This window comes from Caenorhabditis elegans, chromosome V, assembly GCF_000002985.6.
Source record: "Caenorhabditis elegans chromosome V".
NCBI lineage: Eukaryota > Metazoa > Nematoda > Chromadorea > Rhabditida > Rhabditidae > Caenorhabditis > Caenorhabditis elegans.
This window is the reverse complement of record NC_003283.11, coordinates 8311310-8331533: the sequence shown is the minus strand read 5'-3', so window position 1 is coordinate 8331533 and position 20224 is coordinate 8311310. Positions and strand designations below refer to the sequence as shown.

At 37.5% G+C, this 20224-nt stretch overlaps 2 protein-coding genes, 1 non-coding gene and 1 pseudogene across 4 annotated transcripts; 1 reads left to right on the top strand and 3 right to left on the bottom strand.

Moving 5' to 3' along the window:
- Positions 1 to 4834: 4834 nt before the first annotated feature.
- W02D7.9 lies at positions 4835 to 5249 on the top strand. The gene is made up of 3 exons (NR_151573.1): positions 4835 to 4896; positions 5002 to 5106; positions 5179 to 5249. It is a non-coding gene; the product is annotated as an Unclassified non-coding RNA W02D7.9 (non-coding RNA).
- A 2399-nt stretch (positions 5250 to 7648) lies between these two features.
- On the bottom strand, positions 7649 to 8108 carry W02D7.1 (annotated as a pseudogene). Its single transcript has one exon. A coding segment is annotated over exon 1 (460 nt).
- Positions 8109 to 8666: 558 nt separating this feature from the next.
- Positions 8667 to 13099, bottom strand: clec-219 (C-type lectin domain-containing protein). Its single transcript, NM_072747.7, has 4 exons — positions 12980 to 13099; positions 12595 to 12794; positions 10906 to 11044; positions 8667 to 9026 (listed from the first exon to the last, which is right to left on the bottom strand). Exons 1-4 carry the CDS (start codon positions 13074 to 13076, stop codon positions 8731 to 8733), a joined length of 732 nt encoding a protein of 243 aa, NP_505148.1. The 5' UTR covers positions 13077 to 13099; the 3' UTR covers positions 8667 to 8730.
- A 6344-nt stretch (positions 13100 to 19443) lies between these two features.
- W02D7.12 (C6 domain-containing protein) lies at positions 19444 to 20024 on the bottom strand. The gene is made up of 3 exons (NM_001029010.2): positions 19947 to 20024; positions 19686 to 19891; positions 19444 to 19637 (listed from the first exon to the last, which is right to left on the bottom strand). Exons 1-3 carry the CDS (start codon positions 20011 to 20013, stop codon positions 19515 to 19517), a joined length of 396 nt encoding a protein of 131 aa, NP_001024181.1. The 5' UTR covers positions 20014 to 20024; the 3' UTR covers positions 19444 to 19514.
- Positions 20025 to 20224: the final 200 nt, after the last annotated feature.

The window sequence follows — 20224 nt, the reverse complement described above, 5'->3', positions numbered from 1 at the left end:
TTTTTTTCAAAGTAAATCCCACTGTTTATTCTACTTTCGGCAGTCACAAAGCTCTATTTAAAAAATAACAAGAATGGTTGAATTTTGAAGTTTTTAGCTGACTTTTTTTTGCATTTTAGATACTACAGCTCCTAATATTTTTCCTCGTCTAACAATATACTCAGTATGCTTGGAATCTATGTAATCTTGTATATAGAAAATGTGTAGATAGGGCGGTAAATGTTTTTAAAAAGATTCTTCATCAATGACGCAATCCATCCTTATGCTGTCAACAATCGGGAATTTTATCAAAAAAAGTTTCTGCTCTATATTTCCTGACTTTCGCTTTTTTAATCAATATTATTTTTTTCAAATTATGAGAGGCACATTCAACTGCAAATTTTGCAAACAGAGGAGGAGTCGGAATAAATTAACACGCGTGGTTTGGGAATCTGATTATCTGAAACCAATAAAAGGAGAGGAAATGATAGGAAAATTGAACAATGATCCATTTGTTGTTATTACTTGGTAATATATTTCTTCAAGTAATTGCGGCATGTGGTCCCGCACCGACAGTCCCTGGGCATGTAAGTTCAACAGAAAACATTTCGACCAGGAGAGAGCGGCGATAGGACAAAAAGAGTTGGAGATCGCTGATTGCCGAGCTAATCAGACAGTTATGTTTCTTTTAAAGAAATTGCCGACCGGCGATCGCCGATTTTTTCTGATTATTTTCCTTGGTTTCGACGTGATTTTATCATTGTAAGATATACTTTTAGCCACATACCATGCTTCCAAGTACTTTGACAAGCGTTGATATGGAAACTCCAAGCACACTTGTTTTGAGTTCAACTCCCACCAGTTCCTCAACACCGATAAAGGAGACTACTACCACGGCTCCAGAGACAACCAGTACAGAACCTCCAAGCAGCTCTACTACACCAGTCCAGACTACTACTACCACTGCTCCAGAGACAACCAGTACAGAAGCTCCAAGCAGTTCTACTACACCAGTCCAGACTACTACTACCACTGCTCCAGAGACAACCAGTACAGAACCTCCAAGCAGTTCTACTTCACCAGTCCAGACTACTACTACCACTGCTCCAGAGACAACCAGTACAGAAGCTCCAAGCAGTTCTACTACACCAGTCCAGACTACTACTACCACTGCTCCAGAGACAACCAGTACAGAACCTCCAAGCAGTTCTACTTCACCAGTCCAGACTACTACTACCACGGCTCCAGAGACAACCAGTACAGAACCTCCAAGCAGTTCTACTACACCAGTCCAGACTACTACTACCACGGCTCCAGAGACAACCAGTACAGAACCTCCAAGCAGTTCTACTACACCAGTCCAGACTACTACTACCACTGCTCCAGAGACAACCAGTACAGAATCTCCAAGCAGTTCTACTACACCAGTCCAGACTACTACTACCACGGCTCCAGAGACAACCAGCACAGAACCTCCAAGCAGTTCTACTACACCAGTCCAGACTACTACTACCACGGCTCCAGAGACAACCAGCACAGAACCTCCAAGCAGCTCTACTACACCAGTCCAGACGACTACTATCACGGCTCCAGAGACAACCAGCACAGAACCTCCAAGCAGCTCTACTACACCAGTCCAGACGACTACTACTACGGCTCCAGAGACAACCAGTACAGAACCTCCAAGCAGCTCTACTACACCAGTCCAGACGACTACTACCACGGCTCCAGAGACAACTAGGACAGAACCTCCAAGCAGTTCTACTACACCAGTCCAGAATACTACTACCACGGCTCCAGAGACAACCAGTACAGAACCTCCAAGCAGTTCTACTACACCAGTCCAGACTACTACTACCACGGCTCCAGAGACAACCAGTACAGAACCTCCAAGCAGTTCTACTACACCAGTCCAGACGACTACTATCACGGCTCCAGAGACAACCAGCACAGAACCTCCAAGCAGTTCTACTACACCAGTCCAGACTACTACTACCACTGCTCCAGAGACAACCAGTACAGAACCTCCAAGCAGTTCTACTACACCAGTCCAGACTACTACTACCACGGCTCCAGAGACAACCAGTACAGAACCTCCAAGCAGTTCTACTACACCAGTCCAGACTACTACTATCACGGCTCCAGAGACAACCAGTACAGAACCTCCAAGCAGTTCTACTACACCAGTCCAGACTACTACTACCACTGCTCCAGAGACAACCAGTACAGAATCTCCAAGCAGTTCTACTACACCAGTCCAGACTACTACTACCACGGCTCCAGAGACAACCAGCACAGAACCTCCAAGCAGTTCTACTACACCAGTCCAGACTACTACTACCACGGCTCCAGAGACAACCAGTACAGAACCTCCAAGCAGTTCTACTACACCAGTCCAGACGACTACTACTACGGCTCCAGAGACAACCAGTACAGAACCTCCAAGCAGCTCTACTACACCAGTCCAGACTACTACTACCACTGCTCCAGAGACAACCAGTACAGAACCTCCAAGCAGTTCTACTACACCAGTCCAGACTACTACTACCACTGCTCCAGAGACAACCAGTACAGAACCTCCAAGCAGCTCTACTACACCAGTCCAGACTACTACTACCACTGCTCCAGAGACAACCAGTACAGAACCTCCAAGCAGTTCTACTACACCAGTCCAGACTACTACTACCACTGCTCCAGAGACAACCAGTACAGAACCTCCAAGCAGTTCTAATACACCAGTCCAGACTACTACTACCACTGCTCCAGAGACAACCAGTACAGAACCTCCAAGCAGTTCTACTTCACCAGTCCAGACTACTACTACCACTGCTCCAGAGACAACCAGTACAGAACCTCCAAGCAGTTCTACTACACCAGTCCAGACGACTACTATCACGGCTCCAGAGACAACCAGCACAGAACCTCCAAGCAGCTCTACTACACCAGTCCAGACTACTACTACCACTGCTCCAGAGACAACCAGTACAGAACCTCCAAGCAGTTCTAATACACCAGTCCAGACTACTACTACCACTGCTCCAGAGACAACCAGTACAGAACCTCCAAGCAGTTCTACTTCACCAGTCCAGACTACTACTATCACGGCTCCAGAAACAACCAGTACAGAACCTCCAAGCAGTTCTAATACACCAGTCCAGACTACTACTACCACTGCTCCAGAGACAACCAGTACAGAACCTCCAAGCAGTTCTACTTCACCAGTCCAGACTACTACTACCACTGCTCCAGAGACAACCAGTACAGAACCTCCAAGCAGTTCTACTACACCAGTCCAGACTACTACTATCACGGCTCCAGAAACAACCAGTACAGAACCTCCAAGCAGTTCTACTACACCAGTCCAGACTACTACTACCACTGCTCCAGAGACAACCAGTACAGAACCTCCAAGCAGCTCTACTACACCAGTCCAGACGACTACTATCACGGCTCCAGAGACAACCAGCACAGAACCTCCAAGCAGCTCTACTACACCAGTCCAGACTACTACTACCACAGTACCATGTGATTGTTCTCTCTCCTACATCGATCGAGTTGTATACCCATTCACAACTGAATGGTGGGAAAACAAGAGAGATATTATAATTCAGTCATATGATTCACCAAGAAGAACTGCCTTTTCTTTCGTTAGTACATTCGATATTGGAACCTGTACGGCAATTTTGACATGTATTTATACATCCGAAGGAGGAATATCCAATTTAAATGCTACGTTATTCATTGGTCTATCTGATGGATCGGTATGAAACATCTAATTTTTAGAAAAATTTGAAATTAATTTCAGAGTATTGATCTACCGTTCTATAATGTACCAACTGGACTTGAAATTTGGCCTGAAATTAACTGCGAAGGCAACAAATGGAGCTATAATAATAAGGAAATAATTGCTTCTGGATGCGTCACAGTTCGTCCAATCATTTAAAGCTCTGATTATTCGATTATTCAATGAAATGTGCTTTCTATCAATTAATTTTTTTATGTATAAACCAGTCTCGGACCGCGTCTGGTGCTGCCAACGATTTACAAAATCCGTCAAAAATGCTCATTAATAAAACCGTCATAACTCGAAAACTAAGAGATATTTTAAAAATTTGTCAATTAGCGAAATGTTGTCCATGATCTACTCTATTAAGAAACCATGAGTTCATGAAAATGCCTACTTCGTGGCGCGAAACGAGCGGCAGCAGAGAGAGCATGCGGCAATGAGAGATTTAGGTGCCTTCGCTACTCGGCAGTTCGCTACTCCGGGGGCGCGCACGGTTTGCGCCTGGCGCGCGATAATAAGGGAATCCGCCTGGCGCGCGCACCCAAAGCGGAAAGGGCGCGCTCGAGGCGCGCATAGTATGCTCATTGAATGCGAATAGAGTCTGACAAGAACGAAGCAGGAACCAAAAAATAAAATAAACGTGCTTTTTTCTGAACTTTATAGACTAATAACTATGTAATCAAGAATATGAATGCGTAATCGTCTAAAATGGAACATTTATTGGCTCGAGGTTGCAGTTGTCAAATGGTACACAATTAATAGGAAACTATGGTAATATGTATGTGTTTATATTGATCCGTATATAAGAAAGTACATAGTTATTTTGACTTCCAAATTCTCAAATGCACGTATAAAAAAACATAATCCCCACATCGTCTACGCCCTGTGCGCGGATCGTCCACGCTCTGTACGCGCCCCGTGCGCGCGCCCTCCGCAATCGCGGCCGCGGCCTAGATTTCAACTCTGCCAAATTTTTCAAACTGTGTTTTTTTCAGTTTTTTTCCGACTTTACACATTTTCATTATTTTTTATTTACTTTTTAATTAAATATTAATGAACAAAATTGCAGAAAGTGCATAAATGCCGGCACGAAACAAATAATCGGAGGACTAGAATGAAATAGTTCATCGGTAAGATTATAAAAACGATTACTTCGAAATTAGTAATAATTTGACAACGACCCGGTCTTCAACCTCTTCTAATTATTAAAAAAAAACAGAGTTTTATATTTTCAGAAAAGCAGCAAAGTGGAGATGATTTGGATTCACCACCTCCTCACAAAAGCCTATGCACGAGGGACCTTCGGATATTTTTGGAGCTGGTTATTTTCCCTTATTCCTGTAAGTTTTTTCTTATTCAAATGAACATGAAAAATGTTTCAATGAATGAAATTAACTTCTTTATTTTTTCAGGTCCATCGAAAGAACTTGAGGAGCTCCAACAAAGGAAGAAGGGGACTTGCTGCACAATGGAAAATTTTTAATTTTGAAGTTTCTTTTTAATCTTTTCACTTTAATAAAACTAAATTTAAATACATTCAGTATACCAAGTTGACAATGTATTTGATAAAATCGTGAAGGGATGGGGAACGAGCCGTGACCAAATTCGTATGAAATGCGTCGGGCGCGCGCAGAGTGCGCCGGGCGCTCGCGACATTATTACTAGCTCGCTCCGTCCGCGCGCCCGGTGCGAAACGTGCGCGCGCCGGGAGTAGCAAACTGCCGAGTACGAGATATTCCCGCGCCAAAACGGTAGGCATTCTCATGATCTCATGGTTTCTTAATATTATTTTTTATAAATTGTTTTTTACATACTTTCTATGAAAACCGTAACAGCGGCAGACATCTGACGGGTCAGTTTTTAACATACAATCAGAATTCGGCTGAAACTTGTGGATATGTTTTTTCACAAAAAAGGTGGTATTAGTAAAATAATCTACATTACATTCTCTATTGTTTGCTCTTAAAATTTTTGCTCTCGCGCTGGCAGGAAAGCAGTTATAAAATCATAAAGATGCACTTTTTCGGTCATAGTTGAGCGTACTTTTTTAACACTGGTTTTCTGTTAAAATACTATTGTAGTTTATTGAAAACATGAATGAGTCTAAAAATATGTTTGTCCATATGTTGGAAAAATTTAACCTGATTTTAAAGCATATAGGCTTAACCATGCCTAATGGGACACAAGTTCAACCTTTTATCGCTGCTTTTCTGCCGGCTCGAGAGAAAAAAAAATGTTAATAGCAAACAATAGAGAATGTAATGTAGATAATTTTGCTAATAACACCCTTTTTCTGTGAAAAAAAAAACATATCCACCATGTTTTGCAGTGCGTTCAGTGGTATTTTATATAAGTTAAACTAACAGTACACTTGGTGACTCTACAATCGTTTATTGACGAAGATCTAGTAGACTACACGAAAGAACGGAGAACAAAAGTAAGTAAAAGTTAAGACTGATTCGATGAGCATCTCCTGCTGGGCGGTGTTGTACACGTGTCTTGTGATCGTCGGTGTAGACGTGGAAAGGTCACCACGTGGCTGCTCGCGTCCGTCATCCTTTTGTGCATGCGGTAGTGGTTCACGTGTTTAATGGATTGACGTCCTTGTTCTTGGTTGCATGATGTAGTTCTCAGAGCAATGTGGATGTGGATTGTTGGTAGTAGTGATCTTCGCCAGTAGAGTTCAATTACAGTAATACTTATGCAATAATTATAGAATAATTATTAAGTCGTGAATAATGGAGATCCTGCTCCATGCTATTCGCGACACACCAGTTTCAGCAGATTTCTGATTGTATATATTAAAAACTGACCTGGTAGATGTCTGCCGCTGTAACGGTTTTCATAGAAATGTATGTAAAAAATTACTTATAAAAATAACAGAGTAGATAAAATTTTGGTAGTTGACAGCTTTTTAAAATATTTTTTAGTATTCGAGTTATGACGGTTTTATTAATAAGCTTTATTGACGGAAACATCGTTTTACATACTGTAAGGATCTTCTGGTTCCACCTCTCCATTATACAATACATTGCTTCAGTCTAGTTTTCCAGGTCCGGCAAGTGCTGCCGTAGCGAATGTCTTTCGACATTCGGCCATCACCGCTGCCGACAACAACGACTAGGCCTGTTACTCGAATACCGCACTCAATGCACACGCGCCCCGTTGGACGGCGCGCTCGATTTCGCCTCGGATTGGAGCCCGCCTCGTCAGCTGGGAGTATAAAAGACCATCAGCACGCTCATTCAAGGTCTTATCTCATTTCTTTTAACTTGCGTCTTTTATCCCAAATTCCCCACATTTACTGGTCCCATTATCTCGTTACTTTTCTATTAGTTTATCCTTAATAAACCATAATAACTACAAACCCTTGTACCTCTTATTATACCTAATAAACCTTTGAAAACCGTTCATGAATACAAATTGAAATAATAAGATATACTGAATTTTTGAAAAGCATAGTTATCAATTTATTTGCAATTTATTTGAGTAGGTAATTCAAAAAAGTTTTTGACATTTTTATAGTTTTTGATAAACCTGTAAAAACCTTTTCAGTCACGTCTGTATAAAGTTCAGGTTTACGTTCCGTCCACAACACATTTGCATCTTTTTTTTCAATTCACACGTTTTAGAAATATTATAAACAGACTTCTATGAAACAATCTTACGCGAAAATGTTCTGAAGATGTGCTGTAATCTTTTTTCAGATATTCAAAAATACACGAGGAACATTATAGACTATCTCGGTAAGCGTCTGCTCACAATCTGCGCACATTGCGTTTTGCCGTATCTGTTTCAAGCTGCCGTGCATGTTGCGCCGATTGAGCACATATTCTGCGCCGATTGAGCTCTCATTGCAATTTGGTGTCTCATTTCCTAGTTTTATTCTGTGCAGAGCTTTTTCGTAGGAACTTAGTCAAAATCGGCCCGATGATTGAGGCATGTCAGGACTACTCGTTGCGGTGGACTTTTCATATTTAGACTGGGTATTAAATAATTCATGACTTGTGCTACTGCCGTTGTTGCTGTATGATCACTTTTTATGCCATGTTTATGGCGATGCGATTTGATACTGCTTCTGATTCTCCTCAAAACAGCTTTTCCATAAGCTTGCCGATCGGTGACCGAAGTGAGATAGAACTGTATGAGCTAGTCATAGCGGGGTCCTTCTTGGATTATAAACAAGTTGACTTTTTTCCAGTTGTCTGGGATAGGTATGTTTGTGGATTTGGTTGATCATTGCAATAAAAAATGTGAGTACGCTGAGAGGACGCTTCTTGATGTTCATCTGTGTGGTCTTGTCAGGTCCAGTTGCTGATGAGGAGCTGGTTTTCCTGGCGAGGTTGAATAGTTAAGCGCACGTGACTGTGTGAAGGAGTGGCGAGTGTCTGATCGGCAATTTGGTTCGGTACTTGTGTATTATACCCCCGCCAATTTAAAAACTTTTTTTAATTTATAAAATGAAACGTGTGGACTTTTAGGCTTAAGAAAACACCATTCCTAATAGTAAGCCTAATGAGGAAAATAGGTATCACGTGTAATTTAAATTAATGGAATTTGTTTAATTTTTAAAATGGCGGGGGTATAATACACAAGTACCGGATAACCAAAATGCCGAGTGTCTACTCATCCTATGGTACCATTATATAACTATATAGTACATCGGCACTGTCTACCAACCAACAATTCTTTATGAGCTCAACTCAATTTTCGAAACTCAATTTTTTTAGTTTTCAAGATTGTCGAGATTGTTTTCATAATTCCAGAAGGTTTCAGGTTTCTTTAACAAAGCTCAACTCAATTGTCTCGTGAAAAAGTTACTTAAGCGTTATTTAACAGTTGCTTGCTGTAAAAGTCGCGTTCATTATAACCTGACAATTAGTTCTGATCAACATTTACTTTTGAAATGAAAACTTTATGAAACAAAAGTCTTAGAATGACTAATTTGCGTGTCATCCTTGCGACTAATTGTATCGAATTCCTTGAAAACCACAAACGGTCACATTTGGAATCGGGATGGAAACGTTTTTCGATGCAAACGTAGGTTCCATGATTCGGACAATTCCCCTTCCACGTGCAACAGGATCAAACGTGTAAAGAGCTTTTCCACCAGGTGCTATTACTTCTGGTTGTGGAACCATTTGTTCAGATGCTGAGCCATCACTCCAGTAGTATGTCTGATTTGGATATTGCGTAACATTAACCCAAAATCCGGTTATTGGTCTTACTAGAAGATGTGGTGCAGTTACCGAATCAATCACTGAAAATTAGTAGGTTTTATTGAATTAAAGAACTAATGGGTATAAATTAAACTGCATAGTTAAACGATTTATATTTTGGAAAACAATACTCATGCTATTCTACTTTTTTGAAGTATAAGGACGCATGAGTTTTTTGAGCATGCATAAATTTTGAAATTACCGTTTTTATTGCTTATCACAAATGCTTCCTCATTTTTACGTTAACTCCTGTGAGTACTAATATTATTGAACACAAAAATGTCTGGGGGTAATGAGGTTATTCAAGTAGTGTGGTGAAATTGAAAAGTGAATTTCAATCCCCTTTTTGCCTCATTCAAATAACTTCTAAAACATGTATTTCAATACAGTTTGTGATGTAATTTCGCGACATTTTTAACATTATCCGACATCCAAAAAGCAGGCAACTTCATATGCTGAAGAATGAGAGACGCTGAAAAAGTGTATCCACACAATGTCGAGCAAAGTCGCGAAATTCAGTCACAACTGTATTGAAACACATTCACATTTTTGAAGTTACTTGATAGGGTAAGGCAAAAAATGTATTGAAATTCACTTTTCAATTTCACGACACTACTTGAATAACCCCAGAACTTAACACAACGTGAACTTTTACAGCTATTTGATCCTTCTATAAGTTTTTTGGTCTTTCCACAGTTTTTACTTGTTTTTTCATACTGTTAGATATTTTTGTAGAAGACCGTGAGCAATTTTGTAGATCATTTTGTAACATCTTCAGCGCTTTTTTTAGGTATTTTTGATTTACTTAATTCGTTTATCAAGTGAACGGTGAACGTCCTTGATTATTTAACTTATCTAAACAATTTACAGCAGTACGTCCTTTAAAGTTTAAAAACTCATTTTTGCAACAAGAATTTTTAGTCATTTTAACAAATCTAACACAGCCAAATAGCTGAGCATAAGACTGTAATAACCGATTTGCGGCTTACTAACTGTTGAATAGTCAAAGATAAGACTTTATTGTAGACAAGAATATTAGAGTAAGTGTAAGAGTAAACAAATGGGTACTTTTTCGATTTCTTCCCCCCCCCCCCCCCCCAAAATGTTTTTCAATTTTATAACACTCAATATTTCAATTTAAATTCACACGTGAATGTTTATTTCAATACTATTTCAATTTTTAGGCTTAGAAAACAACAATACTAAGCCTGAAATTCAGGAAAAAGTTCACGTTTTATTCATGAAAATATCGAACACATTTTGGGGGGCAGTAATCGGAAAAGTACCAACAAATGAATAAATAATACCTTAAGACGTAATAAGTGTTTTATTTTGCCGAAAAAATAAAACAAAATCGACAGAAATTTTGTCTCTCATCATTGCTAACGGTGTTCTATACACCGTATTTTCTCTGTTAGACTTGCACCACTACGAACCAAGCGAAAATTAGTCTTGCATGTAAGACTAATAGAGGAAATACGGGAACCACAAAAGAAAATCTAAAAAACAATAAAATCTGGGAAAAACGAAAAAACTTATTGAAAGGCCTATATTTTTTAAACGAGTTTTCTTGCGGCCACCTCAAAACAGATATGATATTGTTTTTGGGTTGGGAATACCGCTTTGACTGTCAGCGTTATTAAGATTGGGCATATTTTTATTTGAACATATTGAAAAAAATTCAAAACTATAGTTAGCGCTTACTAATAATATTATTGAGCTCAAATCAATCTGAGAACGAACGATAAAACACTTTTGGGCACCCAGAGAAACATTCGATTTTGAGGAAAATGGGGTTGAATGTTTGAAAAAGTATGTTTTTAGAACATCTTCTTTTATAGTATTGTAACTAAATGGGGGCTACCAGCTGTTTTCAAAATAAAAGTGTTGGAATTTCTCAATAGTGCCCAGTTAACTTACAGGCGTACATAACGTCAAGTTCTTCATCTGATTCAATACTTGTTATGATTGCAGGCCAACCATCATCAGAAGCACACGCTAATTGAGCGTTACTATATGATAACGACATCTCACCAGGTCTATATACTGGGACAGAAGCCTGAAAAGAAAATAAGTAACTTGACGTATTTTTTTGCGTTTTTTATGGACCCTAATCCCGCGATTAGTTTAAAACCCTTTTATGAATCAAAATTAAGCTGGTAGTTGATATGCAGAAGTGTTTAACCTTGAAAGCGTCAAGACCCAATGAACAAATTTGCAAATTTCCTATGCTTTCGTTGGCTTGTTTTCAATGTGTTTCCAATAAGTACATCACTTGAAAATATTGAAAAAAATGAGCAGTGTCTGTGGGTTTTTGCCCTATTGATAGGAATCAACGAAATCGCCTGAGAGAAGATACCAAAGTTTATAATAAAGGATGATAATTCCAAAAAAACAAGTTCCGACCGATGCGTGGCTAAAATTGGAGGTTTAGCTTAAATGAGACCTTTTTTAATTTTGAACCGCCATAACAATTGGTGAAAAGTTTCGATACGAAATTCGTTCTTTTGAAAATATTTTCAATCCATACGTTCAAAATCAAATCGAACAGTTACGCTTCCTTTAGTTAAAAACTTTCTTTGTTTATATTAGAAACATTGTTTCCCACATTTCCAGACATTTTTGAAAACCGAAAGAAATGTGCCGAAGCCTTAAAATTGACCTACAAATAGATAAATAACATCCTTAAAAACCATTCAGTGACTGAAAATACATTTATTATTCATTCGCGCGAGTTTTCAAAAATACTTTGGCCATCTACCGTATTTCCTCTATTAGTCTTGCAGCCTTTATTAGTCTTGCACCCCTATTAGTCTTGCACCTCCAGAGGCCAATCGAAAATTAAGCTTGCAGCCTCTAATAGTCTTGCACTACTTTTTTGACAGATCAGTATACTTTGTGGAAATTTCAATAAATTTGTAATTTTTTGGCTAAATTAAACTTGAATGTGTTCAAAGAATTGATGAAATAATGAAAAGTTTGGATTTTGTATGATTTATTTTGTTTCAAATCAAGTTTTTTACTAGAAATGGTCAGTTTCACAAAGTTATAGGATCTTCGAAAATTAGTCTTGCAGCTTCTAATAGTCTAGCAGTCTCTATTAATCTTGGTGAAGTTATAGTTTTTAAGGTGAAATCACAAACGAAATAAGCTTCTCTATTAGTCTTGCATTTCTAATAGTCTAACAGCAAAAATGAACAACTAAAAAATAGTTATAAAATTTTTGAGTGTGTTTCAGCGTACTTAATACAATTTTTCCATTATAAAGTATAAAAAACCGTGAATATAATAAGGAATATATGAAAACATAATGTTTGCATTGTACGATTGAAAACTCAGTCAAGAGCGAGTCACGACAACTTGTCCAAACCATTCCTAATTAGTAAACCATAACTAAATAGCTTAAAACCACTGCTAATTAGCAACAAAAAACATTGTTAATTAGCAAAAAGAGGCTAATTAGCAATGGTTTTAAGCTGTTTAGTTGATGTTTACTAATTAGGAATGGTTTTGGATCAAGTTGCCGTGACTCGATCATGACTGATGAGAAGTTATGTATACTAAATTAATTCAACATTTTTTTTTCAACAATTTTGAATGCAAACCTACAAACATACACCACCAGAATCCATTTTTTCGTTTCACACGGAATTGATAACCTTGGACATTGCAAATATACGGAGATGTTGTTGATGGAAGGCTTGTAGTGGATTGGGTAGTTGATGGTGATGTTATGGGTGGGATTGAGGTAGTTTCCTCCTCATTACCAGGTGGTGTTGGTTCTTCTTCACATGGTTTCACAGAGGTCTCTAAAACAAAAATTGCTATTGAGCCAACAGTATTTGCGTTCATCATTGTGTATTGCCTCTAGTCGATTTACATAAATCTTTTAAGTATTGTTCATCAAACAACATCACAATTACGTTTTCAATTTTAAAGGCAGCTAAATGGCCTATGTTGCAAGATGCGCCACATTGGGGACTATGACACTTACCACACTCACACCCTTCATAGTTACGAGACGAAATTGGACGTATCATGGACTCAGTCAATACAGCCAAGAAAACTATAATAAATAGTTTTCTTTGCATTGTGAATTTGAATACTTTGGTACTACTTCGGGTCTTCCAGTGATTCTTTTATAAGGGAAGTTTGCAATAAATTTCTTTGAACAGGGGTTTGTTTTATAGAAGCATTGCGCGTGTTTATTGCATTTTTGCAATCATCGATTGTTGCTGTAGATGCTTCGTCGTACTGTGACATTAAATCCCCCATTTTCAATCACGTTTTGTGTTGTTGCTATTTTTGAGTTTCGCATTTCTTTTACTTTGCATAATTCACAAAAACATACATTTAATGTTCTTGAGAAAATATGATCAACTATCTGAAACTCCAAATCCAAGTCAAGGCAGATAAATAGAATATAAATATTTCATGAAAAATTTCACAAAAATTATTTAAAGTTACACTGAAAAATATTACCGAAAAAATTTTTACCGGCAGTGATTATTTTCGAACCACCCAACTTTTCATAAAACGAACTTTTCATAAAACGTTTTCCCAAAAAAAAACCAAAAACATTTATAAGCAGCAAAAACAGGAACTCCTCGGCCACATTTCAACAAATTCCACGTTAGCAGTTTTTACCCAACCCTTTTACCCAACCCAGCTGTATAGTTGATTCTTCAAAAAAATAATGCAAACAAATATTATGCGATAAGAAGAGCTTGTATGGAAATAAGGGGCCAACTCTCCCTAGGGGCAACAAAAAAGGGGGCAACATTTGAACTCTCCCTGGGGGCAACAAATTAGGGGGCAACATTTTCCTAAATGTAGGGGGCAGCAAAAAAGGGGGCAACATAATAGGGGGCAACATTTGAACTCTCCCTGGGGGCAACAAATTAGGGGGCAACATTTTTAATAAGTATATTCAACGGCGAACAAGTTTTTATTTTCCAACCTTTTGATAATTTAATAAAAAATTCGTCCAAATTTGAAGACAAATTTTAAAATTTCGACAATTAAAACAAATTTTGCAAAGAATTTTTGACCAACCTAATATAATGTGAACTGAAAAATCTTATCACATCGTGGGAAATTTCTTATTTAGTCATATGCTCAAATGGTAAATCAATTCAAAGGGTACAACTATGCTTAGAATTCTTCGAGCCTGTTACATTCCCAAATCTCTTATTATGGTGCATCTAACCGACTTACTTCTATTTTTTCCAAATACGAATTTTGAATAATTTGCTCATTAAGTTTACTTTTTACTGACTTAAATAGTCATTAAAGTCTCTTTAAATATTGCTCTACTGATTTGGGATCTCATATGGCTTTCACGTTACGATTTGATTCTTCAGCTTCAAAGTATCATATACAAAAACTTTTCACTTAATAATTTTTCCCTAAGTTTTTTCAAAAGATGTTTAGTTTTGGGAAAAATTATCATTATGATAAGTTCAACAAGATTTGACGTTCAAGTTTAATTTTCTGCCAAACAATCATAAGCAATGTGTTTGATTGTGCATGTAGATGACTTATTTCAAAAGATTATATCTTTGTTGACGTTTGAAATAACAAATTGTTGTCAACTAAAAAGTTGTTGACAATAGTTGTTAGTTGGTACCTTTTAGTGATCTTTAGTGACTGCGGAGATGTGAGCTACCAAATATGATCTAAAATTCTAGATCTGTGCTCAACGATATCTCAGTTCTTGATAAAAGTGAAAAGATGCTTCAACTATGAAAATGTGTATTGTTTTGAGCTTGACGAAGTTGTAGTTTTTTTTTGTAGGAGCGATATCTCTGTTGTCATAGTATAAAATGACCAACTACGAAAAGATCATTACTTATATATAAAAAATACGGTTCGTCTGTCCATAGTTTGTAGTCTATGTAGTCTTTGTAGTCTGTGACGTCACACCCAAAGTCAGTGAGAGTTGTGGGCGGGGCCTGTCACCTTCGTGGTGAGACCCATCGTGGTGAGACCCTTCGTGGTGAGACCCATCGTGGTGAGACCCTTCGTGGTGAGACCCATCGTGGTGAGACCCATCGTGGTGAGACCCTTCGTGGTGAGACCCATCGTGGTGAGACCCTTCGCGGTGAGACCCATCGTGGTGAGACCCTTCGTGGTGAGACCCATCGTGGTGAGACCCATCGTGGTGAGACCCTTCGTGGTGAGACCCATCGTGGTGAGACCCTTCGCGGTGAGACCCACATTTTTGGCGGGAAATTCAAATTTTCAGTGAAAACATTTTGGCGGGAAATTCAAATTTTCTGAGAAAAAGATTTTGGCGGGAATTTCAATTTTGGTTTTGGAATCATCTGGAAAATTCCAGAAAATTCTATAATGTTCTAGAACTTTCTGGAAAATTCGAGAAAATTCTGGAATGTTCCAGAACTTTCTGGAAAGTTCCAGAACCTTCTGGAAAGTTCCAGAACCTTCTGGAAAATTCGAAAAAAAATCTGGAATATTCGTGGTGAGACCCATAAATTTTGGCCGAAAACTCAAAATTTCTGAGAAAACATTTTTGGCGGGAAATTCAAATTTTCTGAGAAACTTTTTGTTAGCTTAAGTACCACCTGGAACTGGCGAGACCCATCGTGGTGGGACCCTTAAAAATATGGGCGGGAACTTCAAAATTTATGAGAAAAGAAATTTTGGCGGTAATTCAAATTTCCAAGAAAAATTTTGGCGGGAAATTCAAATTTTCTGAAAAAAAGATTTTGACGTGAAATTCAAATTTTCTGAGGAAAACATTTGGCGGGAAATTCAAATTTTGGTTCTGGAATCAATTTTTTGTTTCAGCACCTTCTGGAAGTTTCAAGAAAATTCTAGAATGTTCTAGAATCATCTGGAAAATTCAAAAAAGTTCTGAAATGCTCTACAACCTCCTATAACTGTAGGAGTTTTTATTTGTTTCCTCACATCTATATTCAAAGAACTTACTATTAGTAGTTAATTATTCAGACTTCTCCAGTTAAGGAAAGTTATTAACTTATTGAAAAAACTGTAACTCTGTGGAATTTTTTCGGGGGAGGGGGACAGCTCGCCACGCCAACAGTGAGAAAAATAGTGTGGTGCGCGGACCTCGAATGATGTCGGCGGCTGATATTACCTGGGGTACCGCTTTTTGCCTTTTCCCCTTGAGTGAACGAGAAAAAGGCGGGGACTATTTTGGCGTACACGCAACGCAGTTTTATAATTTTGAGTGTAGAAAAATCAGAACATTCTAACTGTCTCTTTGAATTTTCTGAATCGAATACCATGGAAGAAGAAAATGCGATTTAATCGATGAAGTTTCAAATTTTTTAATGATACATTTTTGAATGATTAAAAGGACATCTATGTGTTATACATTTTAAACTCCGCCAGTCGTTGGCCGCGCCGGAGGCGCGGTCATCGGCTGGTGTAGAAATAATTGGTTATCATTTTTGTAGCCATAAACTTTTTGATAGATTCGCCCAAACTTATTATGATGGCAATGCTCCGGCAAACATCATTGACTACCTTTGCTCATTGACTACCTTTGCTCATTGACTACCTTTGCTCATTGACTACCTTAGATCATTGACTACCTTTGCTCATTGACTACCTTTGCTCATTGACTACCTTTTGCTCATTGACTACCTTAGATCATTGACTACCTTTTGCTCATTGACTACCTTTGCTCATTGACTACCTTTTGCTCATTGACTACCTTAGATCATTGACTACCTTTTGCTCATTGACTACCTTAGATCATTGACTACCTTTTGCTCATTGACTACCTTTGCTCATTGACTACCTTTTGCTCATTGACTACCTTAGATCATTGACTACCTTTTGCTCATTGACTACCTTTGCTCATTGACTACCTTTTGCTCATTGACTACCTTAGATCATTGTCTACCTTTTGCTCATTGACTACCTTAGATCATTGACTACCTTAGATCATTGACTACCTTTGCTCATTGACTACCTTTGCTCATTGACTACCTTTGCTCATTGACTACCTTTGCTCATTGACTACCTTCTGCTCATTGACTACCTTAGATCATTGACTACCTTTTGCTCATTGACTACCTTAGATCATTGACTACCTTTTGCTCATTGACTACCTTTGCTCATTGACTACCTTCTGCTCATTGACTACCTTAGATCATTGACTACCTTTGCTCATTGACTACCTTTGCTCATTGACTACCTTTTGCTCATTGACTACCTTAGATCATTGACTACCTTTTGCTCATTGACTACCTTAGATCATTGACTACCTTAGATCATTGACTACCTTTTGCTCATTGACTACCTTAGATCATTGACTACTTTTCGGCTCATTGACTACCTTAGATCATTGACTACCTTTTGCTCATTGACTACCTTTGCTCATTGACTACCTCAGATCATTGACTATTTTTTGCTGAAAAATCAGAATTTTCAATAACATGTTACTTTTTGATGTCTAAGAAGGTCGTGCAAAACAATACACATTTTCATAGTTGAAGCATTTTTTCACTTTTATCAAGAACTGAGATATCGTTGAGCACAGATCTAGAATTTTAGATCATATTTGGTAGCTCACATCTCCGCAGTCACTAAAGATCACTAAAAGGTACCAACTAACAACTATTGTCAACAACTTTTTAGTTGACAACAATTTGTTATTTCAAACGTCAACAAAGATATAATCTTTTGAAATAAGTCATCTACATGCACAATCAAACACATTGCTTATGATTGTTTGGCAGAAAATTAAACTTGAACGTCAAATCTTGTTGAACTTATCATAATGATAATTTTTCCCAAAACTAAACATCTTTTGAAAAAACTTAGGGAAAAATTATTAAGTGAAAAGTTTTTGTATATGATACTTTGAAGCTGAAGAATCAAATCGTAACGTGAAAGCCATATGAGATCCCAAATCAGTAGAGCAATATTTAAAGAGACTTTAATGACTATTTAAGTCAGTGAAAACTTAATGAGCAAATTATTCAAAATTCGTATTTGGAAAAAATAGAAGTAAGTCGGTTAGATGCACCATAATAAGAGATTTGGGAATGTAACAGGCTCGAAGAATTCTAAGCATAGTTGAACCCTTTGAATTGATTTACCATTTGAGCATTTGACTAAATAAGAAATTTCCCACGATGTGATAAGATTTTTCAGTTCACATTATATTAGGTTGGTCAAAAATTCTTTGCAAAATTTGTTTTAATTGTCGAAATTTTAAAATTTGTCTTCAAATTTGGACGAATTTTTTATTAAATTATCAAAAGGTTGGAAAATAAAAACTTGTTCGCCGTTGAATATACTTATTAAAAATGTTGCCCCCTAATTTGTTGCCCCCAGGGAGAGTTCAAATGTTGCCCCCTTTTTTGTTGCCCCTAGGGAGAGTTGGGCGAAATAAGGCACGGCGCCTCTCCTGCCATAAACCGCCGTTCTGCAATTTTTTTTTAATTTCTAGTGTTTTTCTTTTTTTTAGAACTGCTTGAATGCTAACTTAAAAAAATAAGCAAAAAGGTGTACATGTGTTGAAGTTTTAACATACATAAATTGACACAAGAGGCGGGTGAAGGCACCGCTCGCCTGAAGGAACCTAACTCGGTCTATAGGGAACAATTTTCACGAGTAGATACGAAAGCACAAACTCCCAAGAGGACTGTGTTTTTTGGAAATATTTGGGTACCATAATGCATTATTTGTTCTAGTAGATGCTATCAAAATCATCAAAAAAAAAACAAAACCTTTTAAAATCCCAGTTTTCGAACGAATAACAAGCATTCCGCGTGTTAATAATGTAAAGAATGAATAAAAAATTATAAACCGATATAACATCATGATAAGTCCGTATGTATTTTCACAAGTTTTAAATAGGAAACTTATACGGATGAGAACATCTCATATTTTATGATTCTCGAAAGTTGTTCACAACTTTCAGAGCATCGTTCACAATTCCACCTGTACCTTTTTTTCTAGTCCAAAGCAATACGCCGACAGAACCCATGATATTTCCTGAAACTACTTCGAAGCATTTAAAATGATTTTTATTAATCAGAACATCCTTCGTAGACTTTTTATCGCAACGTCAACCAAGTGGTAGAAGTTCACACTTCTTCAAACGTTGAATATGGAATACACACTTTTTTTTAAATAAAAAAACAATACAAATAACAAAAAGCGTTTGCCCAAAAAAGACACGAAAAACCTTCGAGGCCTTATTTTTTTTTAATTTTCTAGTTGTAAGAATCATTTTTTTACAACTTCATGAACGTTCAATAAATATTCAGAAAAGTAACAATTCATGAAACTAGTCATTTTTTGAGTTTGCACTGTTGGGATTGGAGTATGGCATTTTTCTGTGTTCATATCCGTTATATTTTTTAGACCGATCTCTTATATGTTGCCATCTTCAGATTTTACTATTGAGATTGTGTGCTAAACTTTCCGTCTAATAAAACTCTAAAAACTTTCAACTATCAATATTTAAAACTTTATTCCAAATACACATGTTTTGAGAAATTAGTTTGACGACATCTAACGATATATTAGAAGCCAGGGGGCATAAAAGGTCCGACTCCGTAGCAGCCGACAGAAGTAACTTCGTTGTTCTCAACCATCCATTTTGATCCAACACAGGTCACGTCATTAAGATTGGAACTGTATGGAGTCTACAAAACAATGTCAACCTTATCAATAAATAATTTTAAACAACTCACTTCTTGACCTTCGATAACGTAAATCATGCGATATTCTTCCAAATCAGGAACTTCCGAAAATTTGCATTCAACGGAAACTTGACATCCCTTGACTTCTGGTGTAGTTGCAGTTACCATTTTTCGGTCCTCTGCAGTGTTTTCTGGTTTGATAACAGTGTTGAAAAAATTGCCAGTGAAGAGTGGTGGAGCTGTCTCACATCCGCAGACTAAATCAAATTATTTAAACAAAATTATATATTGCAATTTTTAGTGCAAAGTTACCTTCACAAGCAGCATCACAAAGTGCGAGAAGACCAGCAACAAGAAGGATGTTCAAGATGAATTTCATGGTTATGCAATAAACCTACTGATATGCCTCGGCTTTTATGGAATTCTTTTGACAACAGATGTTCAAATTCATCTATTGTTTGTATGTTAATCAGTTTTCGTGTCATTTTGCAAAACCAATTATTCAATCAGAAAAGGATTTTTGAACAGTTGAACTATTGAAGTTAACGTCGATCAATCAATGGATATTTAATAAGTATAAAGTTTTTAAT